General features: G+C 43.0%; 2 protein-coding genes across 2 annotated transcripts in view; one reads left to right on the top strand and one right to left on the bottom strand.

The window, feature by feature from the left end:
- LOC139745909 (probable RNA-binding protein 19) overlaps window positions 1-22,438 on the bottom strand; it is a 190,914-nt gene that overhangs the window by 72,351 nt on the left and 96,125 nt on the right. The window contains exon 9 of the mRNA XM_071656577.1: window positions 18,438-18,517. Within this exon, the coding sequence (XP_071512678.1) occupies window positions 18,438-18,517 (80 nt within the window). The remainder of the gene's footprint in view (window positions 1-18,437; window positions 18,518-22,438) is intronic.
- The window catches only part of LOC139745908 (uncharacterized), a 254,640-nt gene continuing 238,125 nt past the window's right edge, over window positions 5,924-22,438 (top strand). The window contains exon 1 of the mRNA XM_071656576.1: window positions 5,924-6,460. The gene's annotated coding sequence lies outside the window, so the exon portion shown is untranslated. The remainder of the gene's footprint in view (window positions 6,461-22,438) is intronic.

Raw genomic sequence — 22,438 nt, 5'->3', positions numbered from 1 at the left:
TTTTTTAATTTGTCGCTGTCTCCCGCGTTTGTGAGGTAGCGCAAGGAAACAGACGAAAGAAATGGCCCAACCCCCCCCATACACATGTATATACATACGTCCACACACTCAAATATACATACCTACACAGCTTTCCATGGTTTACCCCAGATGCTTCACATGCCTTGATTCAATCCACTGACAGCACGTCAACCCCGGTATACCACATCGCTCCAATTCACTCTATTCCTTGCCCTCCTTTCACCCTCCTGCATGTTCAGGCCCCGATCACACAAAATCTTTTTCACTCCATCTTTCCACCTCCAATTTGGTCTCCCTCTTCTCCTTGCTCCCTCCACCTCCGACACATATATCCTCTTGGTCAATCTTTCCTCACTCATCCTCTCCATGTGCCCAAACCATTTCAAAACACCCTCTTCTGCTCTCTCAACCACGCTCTTTTTATTTCCACACATCTCTCTTACCCTTACGTTACTTACTCGATCAAACCACCTCACACCACACATTGTCCTCAAACATCTCATTTCCAGCACATCCATCCTCCTGCGCACAACTCTATCCATAGCCCACGCCTCGCAACCATACAACATTGTTGGAACCACTATTCCTTCAAACATACCCATTTTTGCTTTCCGAGATAATGTTCTCGATTTCCACACATTCTTCAAGGCCCCCAGAATTTTTGCCCCCTCCCCCACCCTATGATCCACTTCCACTTCCATGGTTCCATCCGCTGCCAGATCCACTCCCAGATATCTAAAACACTTCACTTCCTCCAGTTTTTCTCCATTCAAACTCACCTCCCAATTGACTTGACCTTCAACCCTACTGTACCTAATAACCTTGCTCTTATTCACATTTACTCTTAACTTTCTTCTTCCACACACTTTACCAAACTCAGTCACCAGCTTCTGCAGTTTCTCACATGAATCAGCCACCAGCGCTGTATCATCAGCGAACAACAACTGACTCACTTCCCAAGCTCTCTCATCCCCAACAGACTTCATACTTGCCCCTCTTTCCAAAACTCTTGCATTTACCTCCCTAACAACCCCATCCATAAACAAATTAAACAACCATGGAGACATCACACACCCCTGCCGCAAACCTACATTCACTGAGAACCAATCACTTTCCTCTCTTCCTACACGTACACATGCCTTACATCCTCGATAAAAACTTTTCACTGCTTCTAACAACTTTCCTCCCACACCATATATTCTTAATACCTTCCACAGAGCATCTCTATCAACTCTATCATATGCCTTCTCCAGATCCATAAATGCTACATACAAATCCATTGGCTTTTCTAAGTATTTCTCTGTGGATGTAACCAAGATGTGAAAAAAGGAGAGATAGGTAGTATGTTTGAGGAAAGGAACCTGGATGTTTTGGCTCTGAGTGAAACGAAGCTCAAGGGTAAAGGGGAAGAGTGGTTTGGGAATGTCTTGGGAGTACAGTCAGGGGTTAGTGAGAGGACAAGAGCAAGGGAAGGAGTAGCAGTACTCCTGAAACAGGAGTTGTGGGAGTATGTGATAGAATGTAAGAAAGTAAATTCTCGATTAATATGGGTAAAACTGAAAGTTGAGGGAGAGAGATGGGTGATTATTGGTGCATATGCACCTGGGCATGAGAAGAAAGATCATGAGAGGCAAGTGTTTTGGGAGCAGCTGAATGAGTGTGTTAGTGGCTTTGATGCATGAGACCGGGTTATAGTGATGGGTGATTTGAGTGCAAAGGTGAGTAATGTGGCAGTTGAGGGAATAATTGGTATACATGGGGTGTTCAGTGTTGTAAATGGAAATGGTGAAGAGCTTGTAGATTTATGTGCTGAAAAAGGACTGATGATTGGGAATACCTGGTTTAAAAAGCGAGATATACATAAGTATACTTATGTAAGTAGGAGAGATGGCCAGAGAGCGTTATTGGATTACGTGTTAATTGACAGGCGCGCGAAAGAGAGACTTTTGGATGTTAATGTGCTGAGAGGTGCAACTGGAGGGATGTCTGATCATTATCTTGTGGAGGCTAAGGTGAAGATTTGTATGGGTTTTCAGAAGAGTGAATGTTGGGGTGAAGAGGGTGGTGAGAGTAAGTGAGCTTCAGAAGGAGACTTGTGTGAGGAAGTACCAGGAGAGACTGAGTACAGAATGGAAAAAGGTGAGAACAATGGAAGTAAGGGGAGTGGGGGAGGAATGGGATGTATTTAGGGAATCAGTGATGGATTGCGCAAAAGATGCTTGTGGCATGAGAAGAGTGGGAGATGGGTTGATTAGAAAGGGTAGTGAGTGGTGGGATGAAGAAGTAAGAGTATTAGTGAAAGAGAAGAGAGAGGCATTTGGACGATTTTTGCCGGGAAAAAATGCAATTGAGTGGGAGATGTATAAAAGAAAGAGACAGGAGGTCAAGAGAAAGGTGCAAGAGGTGAAAAAAAGGGCAAATGAGAGTTGGGGTGAGAGAGTATCATTAAATTTTAGGGAGAATAAAAAGATGTTCTGGAAGGAGGTAAATAAAGTGCGTAAGACAAGGGAGCAAATGGGAACTTCAGTGAAGGGCGCAAATGGGGAGGTGATAACAAGTAGTGGTGATGTGAGAAGGAGATGGAGTGAGTATTTTGAAGGTTTGTTGAATGTGTTTGATGATAGAGTGGCAGATATAGGGTGTTTTGGTCGAGGTGGTGTGCAAAGTGAGAGGGTTAGGGAAAATGATTTGGTAAACAGAAAAGAGGTAGTGAAAGCTTTGCGGAAGATGAAAGCCGGCAAGGCAGCAGGTTTGGATGGTATTGCAGTGGAATTTATTAAAAAAGGGGGTGACTGTATTGTTGACTGGTTGGTAAGGTTATTTAATGTATGTATGACTCATGGTGAGGTGCCTGAGGATTGGCGGAATGCGTGCATAGTGCCATTGTACAAAGGCAAAGGGGAAAAGAGTGAGTGCTCAAATTACAGAAGTATAAGTTTGTTGAGTATTCCTGGTAAATTATATGGGAGGGTATTGATTGAGAGGGTGAAGGCATGTACAGAGCATCAGATTGGGGAAGAGCAGTGTGGTTTCAGAAGTGGTAGAGGATGTGTGGATCAGGTGTTTGCTTTGAAGAATGTATGTGAGAAATACTTAGAAAAGCAAATGGATTTGTATGTAGCATTTATGGATCTGGAGAAGGCATATGATAGAGTTGATAGAGAAGCTCTGTGGAAGGTATTAAGAATATATGGTGTGGGAGGCAAGTTGTTAGAAGCAGTGAAAAGTTTTTATCGAGGATGTAAGGCATGTGTACGTGTAGGAAGAGAGGAAAGTGATTGGTTCTCAGTGAATGTAGGTTTGCGGCAGGGGTGTGTGATGTCTCCATGGTTGTTTAATTTCTTTATGGATGGGGTTGTTAGGGAGGTGAATGCAAGAGTTTTGGAAAGAGGGGCAAGTATGAAGTCTGTTGGGGATGAGAGAGCTTGGGAAGTGAGTCAGCTGTTGTTCGCTGATGATACAGCGCTGGTGGCTGATTCATGTGAGAAACTGCAGAAGCTGGTGACTGAGTTTGGTAAAGTGTGTGAAAGAAGAAAGTTAAGAGTAAATGTGAATAAGAGCAAGGTTATTAGGTACAGTAGGGTTGAGGGTCAAGTCAATTGGGAGGTGAGTTTGAATGGAGAAAAACTGGAGGAAGTGAAGTGTTTTAGATATCTGGGAGTGGATCTGGCAGCGGATGGAACCATGGAAGCGGAAGTGGATCATAGGGTGGGGGAGGGGGCGAAAATTCTGGGAGCCTTGAAGAATGTGTGGAAGTCGAGAACATTATCTCGGAAAGCAAAAATGGGTATGTTTGAAGGAATAGTGGTTCCAACAATGTTTGTATGGTTGCGAGGCGTGGGCTATGGATAGAGTGGTGCGCAGGAGGATGGATGTGCTGGAAATGAGATGTTTGAGGACAATGTGTGGTGTGAGGTGGTTTGATCGAATAAGTAACGTAAGGGTAAGAGAGATGTGTGGAAATAAAAAGAGCGTGGTTGAGAGAGCAGAAGAGGGTGTTTTGAAATGGTTTGGGCACATGGAGAGAATGAGTGAGGAAAGATTGACCAAGAGGATATATGTGTCGGAGGTGGAGGGAACGAGGAGAAGAGGGAGACCAAATTGGAGGTGGAAAGATGGAGTGAAGAAGATTTTGTGTGATCGGGGCCTGAACATGCAGGAGGGTGAAAGGAGGGCAAGGAATAGATTGAATTGGAGCGATGTGGTATACCGAGGTTGACGTGCTGTCAGTGGATTGAATCAGGGCATGTGAAGCGTCTGGGGTAAACCATGGAAAGTTCTGTGGGGCCTGGATGTGGAAAGGGAGCTGTGGTTTCGGGCATTATTGCGTGGCAGCTAGAGACTGAGTGTGAACGAATGGGGCCTTTGTTGTCTTTTCCTAGTGCTACCTAGCACACATGAGGGGGGAGGGGGAAGGTATTCCATGTGTGGCGAGGTGGCGATGGGAGTGAATGGGGGCAGACAGTGTGAATTGTGTGCATGGGTATATATGTTTGTGTCTGTGTATGTATATATATGTGTACATTGAGATGTATAGGTATGTATATTTGCGTGTGTGGATGTGTGTGTGTATACATTGTGCATGGGGGTGGGTTGGGCCATTTTTTTCGTCTGTTTCCTTGCGCTACCTCGCAAACGCGGGAGACAGCAAAAAAAGAAAAAAAAAAAAAGTTTCTGTGTGGACACTAGCCACTTGAGGATTGGCTACTATAATACTTCCTTCTTCCCTTCAACAGTCAGGCAGGGAAATTCATTTCCATCTTTAGTGTTTCCCCTCTATATATAACTATTCATTCTTTAAGTCAGGTGTAAAAACACTCATTGAGCCCTGATTGATTTCTACTTTGTTTTCCTTTATTCTTTCATTTGAGATGGCCTTGATTGGTGTATGTTTTGTCCAAGATTTGTCAGTTAGGTATTCCTTGCGTGTTGTAGAAGGCGACTAAGAGGAGGGAGTGAAATGTTTTAGATATCTGGGAGTGGACTTTTTTTTAGCAGTGAATGGAACCATGGAAGCGGAAGCAAGTCACAGAGTGGGGGAGAGGGTGAACATTCTGGGAGTGATGAAGAATGTGTGGAAGGAAAGAAAGTTATCTCAGAGAGCAAAAATGGGTGAAGGAAAAGTAGTTCCAACAATGTTATATGCATGGCTGCGAGGCATGGGCTATAGATAAGGTTGTACGGAGGAGGGTGGATGTGTTGGAAATGAAATGTCTGAGGACAATTTGTGGTGTGAAGTGGTTTGATCGAGTAAGTAATGAAACGAAAAGAGAGATGTGTAGAAATAAAAAGTGTGGTTGAGAGAGCAGAAGAGGGTGTGTTGAGATGGTTTGGACATATGGAGAGAATGAGTGAAGAAAGATTGACAAACAGGATATATGTGTCAGCAAGGAAACAGACAAAAGAATGGCCCAACCCACCTACACACACGTGTACATACATAAACACCTACACACGCACATATACATACCTATACATTTCAACTTTTTTTTTTTTTCTTTGTCGCTGTCTCCCGCGTTTGCGAGGTAGCGCAAGGAAACAGACGAAAGAAGAAATGGCCCAACCCACCCCCATACACATGTATATACATACGTCCACACACGCAAATATACATACCTACACAGCTTTCCATGGTTTACACCAGACGCTTCACATGCGCTGATTCAATCCACTGATAGCACATCAACCCCGGTATACCACATCGCTCCAATTCACTCTATTCCTTGCCCTCCTTTCACCCTCCTGCATGTTCAGGCCCCAATCACACAAAATCTTTTTCACTCCATCTTTCCACCTCCAATTTGGTCTCCCTCTTCTCCTCGTTCCCTCCACCTCCGACACATATATCCTCTTGGTCAATCTTTCCTCACTCATTCTCTCCATGTGCCCAAACCATTTCAAAACACCCTCTTCTGCTCTCTCAACCACGCTCTTTTTATTTCCACACATCTCTCTTACCCTTACGTTACTTACTCGATCAAACCACCTCACACCACACATTGTCCTCAAACATCTCATTTCCAGCACATCCATCCTCCTGCGCACCACTCTATCCATAGCCCACGCCTCGCAACCATACAACATTGTTGGAACCACTATTCCTTCAAACATACTCATTTTTGCTTTCCGAGATAATGTTCTCGACTTCCACACATTCTTCAAGGCTCCCAGAATTTTCGCCCCCTCCCCCATCCTATGATCCACTTCCGCTTCCATGGTTCCATCCGCTGCCAGATCCACTCCCAGATATCTAAAACACTTTACTTCCTCCAGTTTTTCTCCATTCAAACTCACCTCCCAATTGACTTGACCCTCAACCCTACTGTACCTAATAACCTTGCTCTTATTCACATTTACTCTTAACTTTCTTCTTTCACACACTTTACCAAACTCAGTCACCAGCTTCTGCAGTTTCTCACATGAATCAGCCACCAGCGCTGTATCCTCAGCGAACAACAACTGACTCACTTCCCAAGCTCTCTCATCCCCAACAGACTTCATACTTGCCCCTCTTTCCAAAACTCTTGCATTCACCTCCCTAACAACCCCATCCATAAAGAAATTAAACAACCATGGAGACATCACACACCCCTGCCGCAAACCTACATTCACTGAGAACCAATCACTTTCCTCTCTTCCTACACGTACACATGCCTTACATCCTCGATAAAAACTTTTCACTGATTCTAACAGAATCCATACATATACATACACAGACATATACATATATACACGTGTACATGTTCATACATGCTGCCTTCACCCACTCTGTTGCCATCCTGCCACACATGAAATAGCATCCCCCTATGCGCGCAAGTGAGGTAGCACTAGGAAAAGACAACAAAGGCCACATTTGTTCACACTCAGTCTCTAGCTGTCGTGTAATGCACCAAAACCACAGCTCCCTTTCCACACCCAGGCCCCACAAAACTTCATGGTTTACCCCAGATGCTTCATATGCTCTGGTTCAATCCACTGACAGCTCATCCACCCCGGTATACCACAACATTCCAATTCACTATATTCCTTGCACACCTTTCACCCTCCAGTATGTTCAGGCCCCGATCGTTCAAAAAATTTTTAACTCCATCCTTCCACCTCCAATTTGGCCTCCTGCTTCTCCTTGTTCCCTCTACCTCTGACACATATACTCTCTTTGTCAATCTTTCCTCACTCATTCTCTCCTTGTGACCAAACCATTTCAACACACTTTCTTCTACTCTATCAACCACATTCTTTTTATTACCACACATCTCCCTTATCTTTTCATTACTTACTCAATCACACCACATATTGTCCTCAAACATTTTATTTCCAACACATCCACTCTCCTCCGCACAACCCTATCTATAGCCCATGCCTTGCAACCATGTAACATTGTTGGAACCACTATTCCTTCAAACACACCCATTTTTTGCTCTCCAAGATAATGTTCTCGCCTTCCACACATTCTTCAACATTCCCAGAACTTTCACCCCCTCCCCGACTCTGTGACTCACTTCCGCTTCCATGGTTCCATCCGCTGCTAAATCCACTCCCAGATATCTTAAACACTTCACTTCCTCCAGTTTTTCTCCATTCAAATTTACCTCCCAATTAACTTGTCCCTCATCCCAACTGAACCTAATAACCTTGTTCTTCACATTTGCTCTCAGCTTTCTTCTTTCACACACTTTACCAAACTAAGTCACCAGCTTCTGCAGTTTCTCACCCAAATCAGCCACCAGCAAGGCGGCGGGTTTCAATGGTATTGCAGTAACACTTATTAAATGGCCCATCAACTCATATACACATATATATACATAAATGCCCACACACGCACATATACATACCTATACAAATCAACATATACATACACAGACATAAACATATATACACATGTACATATTCATACATGCTGCCTTCATCCATTCCTGCCGCCACCCTGCCACACATGATATGGCACCCCCCTTCCTCCTGCATGCACATGAGGTAGCACTAGAAGACAACAAAGGCCACATTTGTTCACACTCAGTCTTTACCTGTCATGTGTAATGCAACAAAACCACAGCTCCCTTTCCACATCCAGGCCCCAAAAAACTTTCCATGGTTTACCCAAGACACTTCACATTACCTAGCTTAATCCACTGACAGCCTTTCACCCTCCTGCATGTCCAGGCCCCGATTGCTCAAAATCTTTTTCACTCCATCCTTTCACCTCCAATTTGGTCTCCCACTTCTCCTTGTTCCCTCCACCTCTGACATATATATCCTTTTTGTCTATCTTTCCTCAATCATTCTCTCCATGTGATCAAACCATTTCAATATACTATCTTCTGGTCTCTCAACCACACTCTTTTTATTACCACACATCTCTCTTACCCTTTCATTACTTACTCGATCAAACCACCTCACACCACATACTGTCCTCAAACATCTCATTTCCAACACATCCAGCCTCCTCCGCACAACCTGATCTATAGCCCATGCCTCACAACCATACAATATTGTTGGAACCACTATTCCTTCAAACATACTCATTTATGCTCTTCGAGATAACATTCCCTCCTTCCACACATTCTTCAACGCTCCCAGAACCTTCGCCCCCTTCCCACCCTATGACTCTCTTCCGCTTCCATCCACTGCTAAATCCACTCCCAGATATATAAAACACTTCACTTCCTCCAGTTTTTCTTCATTCAAACTTACCTCCCACTTTACTTGTGCCTCAACCCTACTGTACCTAATAACCTTGCTCTTATTTACATTTACTCTCAGCTTTCTTCTTTCACACACTTTACCAAACTCAGTCACCAACTTCTGCATTTTCTCACCCCAATCAGCCACCAGTGCTGTATCATCAGCAAACACAAGTGACTCACTTCCCATGCCCTCTCATCCACAACAGACTGCATACTTGCCCCTCTCTCCAAAACTCTTGCATTCACCTCCCTAATGACACAATCCATAAACAAATTAAACAACCATGGAGACATCACCAACCCCTGCCACAAACCGACTTTCACTGGGAACCAATCACTTTCCTCTCTCCCTACTCATACACCTGTCTTACATCCTCGATAAAAACTTTTCACTGCTTCAAGCAACTTACCTCCCACACCATATACTCTTAATACCCTCCACAGAGAATCCCTATCAATTCTATCATATGCCTTCTCTGCCTTCTCCAGATCCATAGATGCTACATACAAATCCATCTGTTTTTGTAAGTATTTCTCACATACATTCTTCATAGCAAACACCTGATCCACACATCCTCTATCACTTCTGAAAACACACTGCTCTTCCCCCCTTCTGATGCTCTGTACATGCCTTCACCCTCTCAATCAATACCTTCCCATATAGTATCCCAGGAATACTCAACAAATGTATACCTCTGTAATTTGAACACTCACCTTTATCCCCTTTCCCTTTGTACAATGGCACTATGCATGCATTCTGCCAGTCCTCAGGCACTTCATCATGAACCATACATACAATGAATATCCTCACCAACCAGTCAACAACACAGTCACCCCGTTTTTTAATAAATTCCACAGCAATACCATCCAAACCCGCCGCCTTGCCTGCTTTCATCTTCCACAAAGCTTTCACTACCTTTTCTCTGTTTACCAAATCATTCTCCCAAATGCCCATATATCAACATACACATACATATACATATCAATATATCATACATACACATAAACACAGACAGACATATACATATATACACGTGTACATTTTAATACTTGCTTGCCTTCATCCATTCCTGTTGCTACCCCACCCCACAGGAAAAAGCATTACTACCCCCTGCTTCAGCAAGGTAAAACCAGAAAATCAGACAAAACAGGCCACATTCGTTCAACTCAGTCTCTACCTGTCATGTGCAATGCACCAAAACCACAGCTCCCTTTCCACATCTAGGCCCTACAGACCTTTCCATGATTTACCCTAGACGCTTCCCATGTCCTGGTTCATTCCACTGACAGCATGTCCACCATGGTATACCACATCGTTCCAATTCACTCTATTCCTTCCATGCCTTTCATCCTCCTGTATGTTTAGACCCCAATCGCTCAAAATCTTTTTCACTCCATCCTTCTACCTCCAGTATGGTCTCCCGCTTCTCCTCGTTCCCTCCACCTCTAACACATATATCCTCTTTGTCAATCTTTCCTCACTCATTCTCTCCATGTGGCCAAACCATTTCAACACACCCTCTTCTGCTTTCTCAACCACACTCTTTTAATTTCCACACATTTCTCTTACCCTTTCATTACTTCCTTGATCAAACCACCTCACACCACATATTGTCCTCAAACATTTCATTTCCAACACAACCACCTTCCTCCACACAACCCTATCTATAGCCCATGCCTCACATCCATATAACATTGTTGGAACCACTATTCCTTCAAACATACCCATTTTTGCTCTCCGTTGATAACATTCTCACCTTCCACACATTCTTCAATGCTCCCAGAACCTTCACCCCCTCCCCCACCCTGTGACTCACTTCCGCTTCCACTTCTCTTCCTCCAATTTTTCTCTATTCAAACTTACATCTCACTCAACTTGTCCCTCAACCCTACTGAACCTAATAACCTTACTCTTATCCACATTTACTCTCAACTTTCTCCTTTCACACACTCTTCCAAACTCAGTCACCAACTTCAGCAGTTTCTTACTCTAATCAGCCCTAGAGCTGTATCACTGGCAAACAACAACTGACTCACTTCCCAGGCTGTCTCATCCCCAAAAGACTGCATACTCGCTGCTCTCTCCAAAACTCTTGCATTTAACTCCCTAACCACCCAATCCATAAACAAATTAAACAACTATGGGGACATCACACACCCCTACCACAGACTGATATTCACTGGGAACCAATCACTCTCCTCTCTTCCTATTCATACACATGCCTTATACTTGGTAAAATTTCTCTGCTTCTAGCAACTTACTTTCCAGCACCACATACTCTTAAGACCTTCCACAAAGCATCTTTATCAACCCTATCATATGTCTTTTCCAGATTAATAAATGCTACATACAATTCCAACTGTTTTTCTATCTCACACACATTCCTCAGAGCAAACACCTGAGCCACACATCCTTTACCACTTCTGGAACCACATTGCTCTTCCCCAATCTGATGCTCCGTACATGTCTCTACCCTCTCCATCAATACCCTCCCATATAATTTCCTAGGAATACCCAACAAACTTATACCTCTGTAATTTGAACATTCACCTTTATCCCCTTTGCCTTAGTAGAAAGGCACTATGCATGCATTCCGCCAATCCTCAGGCACTTTATCATGAAACATACATACAGTGAATATCCTTACGAACCAATCAACAACAGTCACCCCTTTTTTTTATAAATTCTACTGCAATACCATCCAAACCAGCCAACTGCATCTTTAGAGCTATTAATCTACTTTCTTAAGTTCTCTAATTTTCTTAGTATTATTCCACCATTAGTCGGTGAGCTCAAATAATAGTTGCGAGGCGTGGGCTATGGATAGAGATGTGCGCAGGAGGATGGATGTGCTGGAAATGAGATGTTTGAGGACAATGTGTGGTGTGAGGTGGTTTGATCGAGTAAGTAACGTAAGGGTAAGAGAGATGTGTGGAAATAAAAAGAGCGTGGTTGAGAGAGCAGAAGAGGGTGTTTTGAAATGGTTTGGGCACATGGAGAGAATGAGTGAGGAGAGATTGACCAAGAGGATATATGTGTCGGAGGTGGAGGGAACGAGGAGAAGAGGGAGACCAAATTGGAGGTGGAAAGATGGAGTGAAAAAGATTTTGTGTGATCGGGGCCTGAACATGCAGGAGGGTGAAAGGAGGGCAAGAAATAGAGTGAATTGGAGTCATGTGGTATACAGGGGTTGACGTGCTGTCAGTGGATTGAAGCAAGGCATGTGAAGCGTCTGGGGTAAACCATGGAAAGCTGTGTAGGTATGTATATTTGCGTGTGTGGACGTGTGTATGTACATGTGTATGGGGGGGGGGGTTGGGCCATTTCTTTCGTCTGTTTCCTTGCGCTACCTCGCAAACGCGGGAGACAGCGACAAAGTATAAAAAAAAAAAAAAAAAAAAAAAAAAAAAATTTATCCATTTCATTTCAGTGAACTCAAGCTTTTGACTTCACATTGGCATCATCAGGAATCTACAAAAAAGAGAAAACCTGCATCACAAAACTGGGATGTGATATGTAAAATACAAACAAAACATATATAATACGAAACACTAAAAAAACACAGTACATAGCACATAAAAAGTAAGGGAAAATACTAAAAGCAATACAAAATAACAATATCATGAAGGGTAGTAAGAGTTATGATCCATACAAAGTATTCTTTTATTTATTATACTTAGTCGCTGTCTCCCACTTTAGCAAGGTAGCGCAAGGAGACAGACGAAAGAATGGCCTAACCCACCCACATACACATGTACATAAATAAACGCCCACACACGCTCATATACATATCTACACATTTCAATGTATACATGCATATACAAACACAGACATCTAAATGTATACACATGTACATATTCATACATGATGCCTTCATCCATTCCCATCGCCACCCTGCCACACATGAAATGGCACCCCCCCCCCCCATGCGTGCGTGCAAGGTAGTGCTAGGCAAAGAAAACAAAGGCCACATTCGTTCACACTCAGTCTCTGGCTGTCATGTGTAATGCACTGAAACCACAGCTCCCGTTCCACATCCAAGCCCCACACAACCTTCCATGGTTTACCCCAGATGCTTCACATCCCCTGGTTCAATCCATTGACAGCACGTCCACCCCAGTATGCCACATCCTTCCAATTCACTCTATTCCTTGCATGCCTTTCACCCTCCTGTATGTCTAGGCACTGATCGCTGAAAATCTTTTTCACTCCATCCTTCCACCTCCAATTTGGTCTCCCACTTCTCCTCGTTCCCTCCACCTCTAACAGATATATCCTCTTTGTCAATCTTTCCTCACTCATTCTCTCCATGTGACCAAACCATTTCAATACACCCTCTTCTGCTCTCTCAAACATCCTTTTCATTACCATACATCTCTCTTACCCTTTAATTACTTACTTGATCAAACCACCTAACACCATATATTGCCCTCAAACATCGCATTTCCAACACATCCACCTTCCTCTGCACAACCCTATCTATAGCCCATGCCTCACAACCATATAGCTTTGTTGGAACCACTATTCCTTCAAACATACCCATTTTTGCTCCCTGAGATAATGTTCTTGCCTTCCACACATACTTCAACACTCCTACAACCTTTGCCCCCTCCCCCACCCTGTGACTCACTTCCACTTCCATGGTCCCATCTGCTGCCAAATCCACTCCAGATATCTAAAACATTTCACCTCTTCCAGTTTTTCTCCATTCAAACTTACCTCCCAATTTACTTGTCCCTCAACCCTACTGAACCTGATAACCTTACTCTTATACAAAGTGTGGAAACAAATATAGAAAAACTTACAGTTGAGGAAACACAGGAGAACAATATTAAATGAGACTGGACCACAGAGTCCATCACAAAATACACTTTAAGTCGGGCTAAGTGAGACAGTTCTTGTTCAGATGTGGAGCTGAAGTCAGGTTGGGGTTGTGTGAGTCTCTCTAATCTTTGTGACTAAGGACTGGTTTGGTAAGTGATAGGTTCATCCGGTCCACAAATAGCAGATTCGGTTGCTTGTGGCAGGTCAGTTATGTGTCCCAACTCTCCTAAAACAGCATTAGGTCTATGTCCTATTGGCAGGCCATCCAAAAGCTGTATGGTGGTGGTCATGTTTGTCTGGATGTTGATGACAGGTGCTTTTTCTCTCATGAAAATGGCTTCTAATATCTGTTGTCTCCTCCGATCACAACAACTAGTAATGATTTTGGTGTTATTCACTATAATCTTCCTTGCTAGTCTTGTTCCATGCTTTTGTTCATGATGTTGTTTGCTTCCACCTTCTAGTAAGTGGAGCAAGAGGTGGCAGCTCAGGGTGCAGGTTGTATGTTGAATGTAGTTTATGTGGTGGGGCTGGGAGTCCCCAATATTGCATCAGAACTCATATACCAAATCAGTACAATTCAAACTTCCATAGCTATCTACCATACTATTGTTCATTATTAGCAAATGTTTTCAGATTGTTGTAGCTTATTATCAGACTGATATCCTTGTCTCCATCAATGGCTTTGCAGTTGCAGACCACAATATCTCACAAGACTTTCACATCCTTTTGATATGTTGTAAAAGTGTTCTTATAGTAAACTTTAATGCTGTCATGTTGAGGTTGTCTGTTTGCCATGAGAAGATGCTCTAGCACATTGTTCACAATGGACAAGGTCATGCAAGATAGGAGAGAGGGGGTAAATATGCAGTCTGGAAGGGGGATAAGGAGCCTGGAAAGTGAGTTAGATGACATTTGCTGCAGACACAGAACTGGAGGCAGATTCAATTCAGAAACTGTAAAAGCTGGTCTCTGAGTCTGTGAGAGTCTGGAAAAGAAGGAAGTCAAGAGTAAATGTGAATAAAAGCAAGATTATTAGGTGTAACAGGGTAGAGGGACAGGTAAGTTGGGGTGGGAGTTTGAATGAAGAAAATTTAGAGAAAGAGGAGTGTTTTACATACCTTGGAGTGTACATGGCAGTGAATGGAATTATAGAAGCACAAGAGTCAGGGTAGGTGGGTGGGTTGGGTATGGGGGGTTGGGTGGGGGAGAGCTTCTGGGAGCACTGAAAGGTGTGTGGAAAGACAGGTCTTTATCTAGGAGGATTAAAATGGAAATGTTTGATGGTATAGTTGTCCCAGTGATGTATGGATGCAAGGCATGGGCTGCAGATGAGGGTCTGTGTGTGAAGTGGTTTCATCAAGTAAGTAACAAAAAGGTATGAGAGAGGTGTGATGATAAAAGGAGTGTAGTTGAGAAAGCCGAAGAGGCTGTGCTAAAATGGTTTGGACAGGTAAAGAGAATATGTGACGAGAGGCTGACAAAGAGGATATACGAATCAGAAGTGGAGGGAATAAGAAGGGGAGACGGAATTGGAGAAGGAAGGATGGGAGTGAAAATTCTTCTTAGTGCTCCGGGTCTGATAATACAAGGTGAAAGGCGTGCAAGGAATAGGGCAAATTGGAGCAATGTGGTATGACAAGGGGTGACATGTTATCAGTGGACTGAACGGGGCAGAAGCAGCTGGGGGAACCATGGAAAAGTCTGTGAGGCCTTGTTGTAGATAGGAGGCTGTGGTTTCTGTGCATTATCATAACACCCAGAGAATGGATGTGAGTGAATGCAGCCTTTCTTTATCTGTTCCTGGTGCTATCTTGCTAATGCAAGTAATGGTGAACAAGCATGAAAGTAAGACCTCTCTTTTCTTTTTCACTAACAACTTAACTTTGTCATCCAACCACTCATTACCTTTTCTCACCTGCCCATTTCCCACCTTTCACATGTCGCACACTTCATTTGCACATCAGCAATGCTTCCCCAAATACCTCCCACTCCTTACCCACTACCCTTGTTCTATTTACTATAACCTTTTGCCATTCTACAACCAGCCTTTCTTGGTATCTCTTCACACAAACCTCTTTTCCAAGCTGACTTACTTTCACCATCCTCTTCTCACTCATATCATTTCTTTTCAAAAAGACTTTTCATATCTTCAGTCTCACCTCCACCAGGTAATGATCAGACACCCTATCAGCTGCCCTGCTTGGTACATTCACATCTAGGGCTCTTTAAACTTTTGCATGCCTATCAATACATACATAATCCAATAAAGCTTGCTTACCATCTTTCCTATTCCATTTATACTTATATATTTCCCTCTTTTTTAAACTATGGTAAATTATATGGGAGGGTATTGATTGAGAGGGTGAAAGCATGTACAGAGCATCAGATTGGGGAAGAGCAGTGTGGTTTCAAAAGTGGTAGAGGATGTGTGGATCAGGTGTTTGCTTTGAAGAATGTATGCGAGAAATACTTAGAAAAGCAATGGATTTGTATGTAGCATTTATGGATTTGGAGAAGGCATATGATAGAGTTGATAGAGATGCTCTGTGGAAGGTACTAAGAATATATGGTGTGGGAGGCAAGTTGTTAGAAGCAGTGAAAAGTTTTTATCGAGGATGTAAGGCATGTGTACGTGTAGGAAGAGAGGAAAGTGATTGGTTCTCAGCGAATGCAGGTTTGTGGCAGGGGTGTGTGATGTCTCCATGGTTGTTTAATTTCTTTATGGATGGAGTTGTTAGGGAGGTGAATGCAAGAGTTTTGGAAAGAGGGGCAAGTATGCAGTCTGTTGTGGATGAGAGAGCTTGGGAAGTGAGTCAGTTGTTGTTTGCTGATGATACAGCGCTGGTGGCTGATTCATGTGAGAAACTGCAGAAGCTGGTGACTGAGTTTGGTAAAGTGTGTGAAAGAAGAAAGTTAAGAGTAAATGTGAATAAGAGCACGGTTATTAGGTACAGTAGGGTTGAGGGTCAAGTCAACTGGGAGGTAAGTTTAAATGGAGAAAAACTGGAGGAAGTAAAGTGTTTTAGATATCTGGGAGTGGATCTGGCAGCGGATGGAACCATGGAAGCAGAAGTAAATCATAGGGTGGGGGAGGGGGCGAGAATCCTGGGAGCCTTGAAGAATGTGTGGAAGTCGAGAACATTATCTCCGAAAGCAAAAATGGCTATGTTTGAAGGAATAGTGGTTCCAACACTGTTGTATGGTTGCGAGCTGTGGGCTATGGATAGAGTTGTGCGCAGAAGGATGGATGTGCTGGAAATGAGGTGTTTGAGGACAATATGTGGTGTGAGGTGGTTTGATCGAGTAAGTAATGTAAGGGTAAGGGAGATGTGAGGAAATAAAAAGAGCGTAGTTGAGAGAGCAGAAGAGGGTGTTTTGAAATGGTTTGGGCACATGGAGAGAATGAGTGAGGAAAGATTGACCAAGAGGATATATGTGTCAGAGGTGGAGGGAAAGAGGAGAAGTGGGAGACCAAATTGGAGGTGGAAAGATGGAGTGAAAAAGATTTTGAGTGATCGGGGCCTGAACATGCAGGAGGGTGAAAGGCGGGCAAGGAATAGAGTGAATTGGATCGATGTGGTATACTGGGGTTGATGTGCTGTCAATGGATTGAATCAGGGCATGCGAAGCATCTGGGGTAAACCATGGAAAGTTCTGTGGGGCCTGGATGTGGAAAGGGAGCTGTGGTTTCGGGCATTATTGCATGACAGCTGGAGACTGAGTGTGAGCAAATGGGGCCTTTGTTGTCTTTTCCTGGTGCTGCCTTGCGCACATGAGGGGGGGAGGGGGATGTTATTCCATGTGTGGTGGGGTGGCGATGGGGGTGAGTAGGGGCAGACAATGTGAATTGTGTGCATGTGTGTATATGTGTGTGTATGTTGGGATGTGTGCGTGTGTATGTTTGCGTGTGTGGATGTGTGTGGTGTGCATGTGTGTGGGGGTGGGTTGGGCCATTTCTTTCGTCTGTTTCCTTGCGCTACCTCACAGGCGCGGGAGACAGCGACAAAACAAAATAAAAATATAAATACTTTTAAACCAAACATTCCAAATTAGTAGTCCCCTTTCAGCACATAACTCCATAAACTGTTCAGCTTTAGCATTCACCTTACTGAATACCCTATGCCACCAATTATACCCTCAACTGCCACATTACCCACTTTTTTACATCACCCATTACTAGTACTTGATCTCTCACATTAAAACTACTAATGCACCCAATCAGCTCCTCCCAAACTACTTGCCTCTCTTTGTCAGTCCTCTCATAGCCATGTGCATAAGCATTAATAATCACTCACCTCTCTTGATCCACCTTCATCTTTACCCACATCAGTCTGGAGATCACTCCTTACAATCCTTCAATTATTCCCACAGCTCCTACTGCAGCAAGAGCCACCCTTTCCTAAGCTGTCACCCTCATATTAACCCCCTACTTTACCCTAAAGGCATCTCCAAACTATTTTTCCACTTGAGCTATGCTTCACTCAGATCTAGAACATCCAGGTTAACTTCCTCAAACATATTATCCATCTCTCCCCTCTTTATTGGCTACACCCTTATTCAGAGACCCCTGCCTGAGGTCTTGAAGAGACTGAGAACTCCTCTCTTTGCTTCTTCTGCTGCAAGTTTCAGAAACTGAAATACAAGGGGAAGGATTCCAACCCCTCTGCTTCTACCTATCTCAAGTCACCTTCTCTGATATACATGGAATATGTAGGAAGAACACAAATCCACAGCAGATTTTTCATTTACAAATGCAAAGGTCTACATTCTCCTTTAAATGCATGACATGACTTTTCAATCAAAATTAATTCTAAACAAATAGCGGAAAAAGAAAGTAAGAAAGGGCAGAGAGATCAAACCCGTTCCCTACAACTAGCATTATGTATTGTATCAAATGTTGCACTCACTGTTTTGTTTCATCAACAATTTGTGTTTCACCAAGGGCAAGATTTACAGCCACTGACTGCTTGCCTTCTGAGCCAAGAATCTGAAAAAAAAAGAGTGAGTATGACAGTCAAAAAAAAAAAAAAAAATGCACAAATTCTTCCAACAGGCCACCATATTAGGCATAACCGAGTTTGAGTGGAAAATGCCAAGACTTTAAGAAATGTATGTGTTCTTTTATCTATATATCTGTATATAATACTTCCATGACCAATTTCTATGAAAAGTCTAGGTGTTATCCAGGCTTCTGCTGCCTAAGGCTAAGCTACTACCAGTAGCAAGGAAATGCAGATTCCTTTGAAGTGAGAAGTTCTTTGACAATGCTGTACAAAATCATTTACGGAAAGGTGAAAGAAAGTACGATAGGACAGAACCTGAGAGCCACCACTACTGATAGTACAGGAGGGGGACGTAGCTCTATCGATAACTACTGCGATGGACTGAAAGGAGAGGAAACTACAGAACAAAGAGAAGCAGTGAGACCAAAGGAGGGATATTTAATGCTTTGGAGACACTGAGGGAAAATCCCTGACAGCGGAGGACCGAAGGTGAGTCACGTAGAAGGGATCACCAATAAACTGTGAAATCCACACTAGTGATTTTTGAGAAGGGAATGGGATTCCAAGTGTTTGAGAAAGTGAGAGTTTTGGAGAGTTTCAAAAATGACAGCAGAAGTGAAAGCAATGGGACAATAGTGGGAGGGATTAGAGCTGTCTCCTTTCTTAGGAACTGGCACACCATGGTGTGCTTCCACATCATATGCTTAAAAAGTAAATTTTTTCTTTAAGGTGCAATCATCTGGTGAAGTTTAATACCTCCAAGACTGAGTTTCTGCCTATCTCTTAGTTGAAAATTCTTCACAACTTCCCTCTTTTGATGGATCTTTGATTTCACCTCTTGACTTGATGAACATACTTGGTATTACTAAACACATCCACTCTGTCTTGGAAACCTAACATTACAGAAATAACTAAGTCCACCTCTAAGAAACTGTGAGTCCTGTTTAGATGTCAAAATTACTTCTTCAGTTTACAATAAGGATTGATTAGTCTTTGTATGGAATACCACTCTCATATCTAGGGTGGTTCTAACTATGTATCCTTACTAGACAGAGTTGAGTCAAAAGTGGTCTGACTTGCCCTTTGCCATAATGTTGGTTTACATTCCCTTTTCCACAGGTACTACTTAGGTTTTTGCTCCTGAGGGCTGGCTTCTTGCATGCCCCCACATAAGCTAGGCCACACAATACTTGGCAAGCTACTGTGTTACATAACTAATGTGTGGCCTTCAGCAACTCAAGGGTAAGCCAATTTTATAACCGTTTCTTTTCCTGCACCTTAAAGCTCAGGAACTCCCTACCTGCTCTTGTCTTTCCCCATAACTATGATATGGTATCTTTTAAAAGGATTTTCACCCCTAAAATTTGTAAATATTTTTTTCCCCTTCTCTTCTTTCCCCATTTCATCAACCTCTTAATTAAGACCCAACCTTGATGTGGCCTTCTATCTGTGACTGGTGCTTCCAACATAAGAAAAAATAAAAGAAAGTAGTTGGTGGCATGTGCAAGAGATGTATGTGGTATGTGGAAGGTGGGAGATGAGGAGGTGAGAAAGGGTTGTGAGTGGTAGGATGATGCTGTAAAAGAGAAAAGAGAATTGCATGAATGTCACTCAAAGGGAAGGACTGTGAGCAACTGGGAAATGTACAAGAAAAAGAGGCAAGAGGTCAAGAGGAAGGTGCAGGACCAAAAAACAGAGCAGACAAGAGTTGGGTTGAGCAAGAATCAGCAAACTTCATGGAGAATAGGAAAATGTTTGGGATGGAAGATAATAGTTTGAAAAAACAAAAGAACAAAAGGGAACATCAGCGAAGAGGGCAAAATAAGGAAGTGGTAACAGGCAGCAATGAGGTGAAAATGAGATTTGGTGAGGACTTTGAAGGATGTTAAATGTGCTAAAAGTAGGGTGGCAGATGTTGGGTGTTTCGGTCCAGGAGGCATGCAATGTGAGTCATGGCAAGAGGGTTGGTAAAAAGAAAACAGATGGTGAATGCCTGGCATTAAATGAAATGCAGAAATGTAGTTGGAGTAGATGGTACTGAAGTTGAATTTCTTAAGAACAGATGCAACTCTGTTGTTGATTGGTTACTTAAAATTTTCAATGTATTTATGTATGTATGGTTGTAAATGGAAATGGTGAGGAGCTTGTAGATTTGTGTGCTGAAAAAGGACTGGTGATTGGGAAGACGTGGTTTAAAAAGAGATATACACAAGTATACATATGTAAGTAGAAGAGATGGCCAGAAAGTGTTATTGGATTACGTGTTAATTGATAGGATCATGACAGAAAGACTTTTGGATGTTAATGTGCTGAGAGGTGCAACTGGAGGGATGTCTTATCATTATCTTGTTGAGGTGAAGGTGAAGATTTGTAGAGGTTTTCAGAAAAGAAGAGAAAATGTTGGGGTGAAGAGAGTGGTGAGAGTCAGTGAGCTTGGGAAGGAGACTTGTGTGAGGAAGTACCAGGAGAGCATGAGAGCAGAATGGAAAAAGGTGAGAGCAAAGGACATAAGGGGAGTGGGGGAGGAATGGGATGTATTTAGGGAAGCAGTGATGGCTTGCGCAAAAGATGCTTGTGGCATGAGAAGCGTGGGAGGTGGGCAGATTAGAAAGGGTAAAGAGTGGTGGGATGAATAGGTAAGATTATCAGTGGAAGAGAAGAGAGAGGCATTTTGGATGAGTTTTGCAGGGAAATAGTGCAAATGAATGGGAGATGCATAAAAGAAAGAGGCAGGAGATCAAGAGAAAGGTGCAAGAGGTGAAAAAAAGGGCAAATGAGAGCTGGGGTGAGAGAGTATCATTAAATCTTAGAGAGAATAAAAAGATGGAACCATGGAAGCGGAAGTGAATCATAGGGTGGGGAGGGGGTGAAAATTCTGGGAGCCTTGAAGAATGTGTGGAAGTCAAGAACATTATCTCGGAAAGCAAAAATGGGTATGTTTGAAGGAATAGTGGTTCCAACAATGTTGTATGGTTGTGAGACGTGGGCTATGGATAGAGTTGTGTGAAGGAGGGTGGGTGTGCTTGAAATGAGATGTTTGAGGACAATATGTGGTGTGAGGTGGTTTGATCGAGTAAGTAATGAAAGGGTACGAGAGATGTGTGGTAATAAAAAGAGTGTGGTTGAGAGAGCAGAAGAGGGTGTTTTGAAATGGTTTGGTCACATGGAGGGAATAAGTGAGGAAAGATTGACAAAGAGGATATATGTGTCAGAGGTGGAGGGAACGAGGAGAAGTGGGAGACCAAATTGGAGGTGGAAAGATGGAGTGAAAAAGATTTTGAGAGATCGGGGCCTGAACATGCAGGAGGGTGAAAGGCGTGCAAGGAATAGAGTGAATTGGAATGATGTGGTATACCAGGGCATGTGAAGCAACTGGGGTAAACCATGGAAAGTTCTGTGGGGCCTGGACGTGGAAAGGGAGCTGTGGTTTCGGTGCATTATTACATGACAGATAGAGACAGTGTGAACGAATGGGGCCTTTGTTATCATTTCCTAGCGCTACCTCGCACACATGGGGGGGAGGGGGTTGTAATTTCATGTGTGGTGAGGTGGCGATGGGAATGAATAAAGGCAGACAGTATGAATTATGTACATGTGTATATATGTATATGTCTGTGTGTGTCTATGTATGTATATGTTGAGATGTATCGGTATGTATATTTGTGTGTGTGAACGTGTATGTATATACATGTGTATGTGGGTGGATTGGGCCATTCTTTCGTCTGTTTCCTTGCGCTACCTCGCTGACACGGGAGACAGCAACAAAGCAAAATAATAAATAAATAAATAAAATAAAAAGATATTTTGGAAGGAGGTAAATAAAGTGTGTAAGACAAGAGAACAAATGGGAACATCGGTGAAGGGGGCTAATGGGGAGGTGATAATAAGCAATGGTGATGTGAGAA

Source organism: Panulirus ornatus, chromosome 63 (assembly GCF_036320965.1).
Source record: "Panulirus ornatus isolate Po-2019 chromosome 63, ASM3632096v1, whole genome shotgun sequence".
NCBI classification, from domain to species: Eukaryota; Metazoa; Arthropoda; class Malacostraca; order Decapoda; family Palinuridae; genus Panulirus; species Panulirus ornatus.
This window is presented reverse-complemented; position numbering and strand designations above follow the sequence as displayed.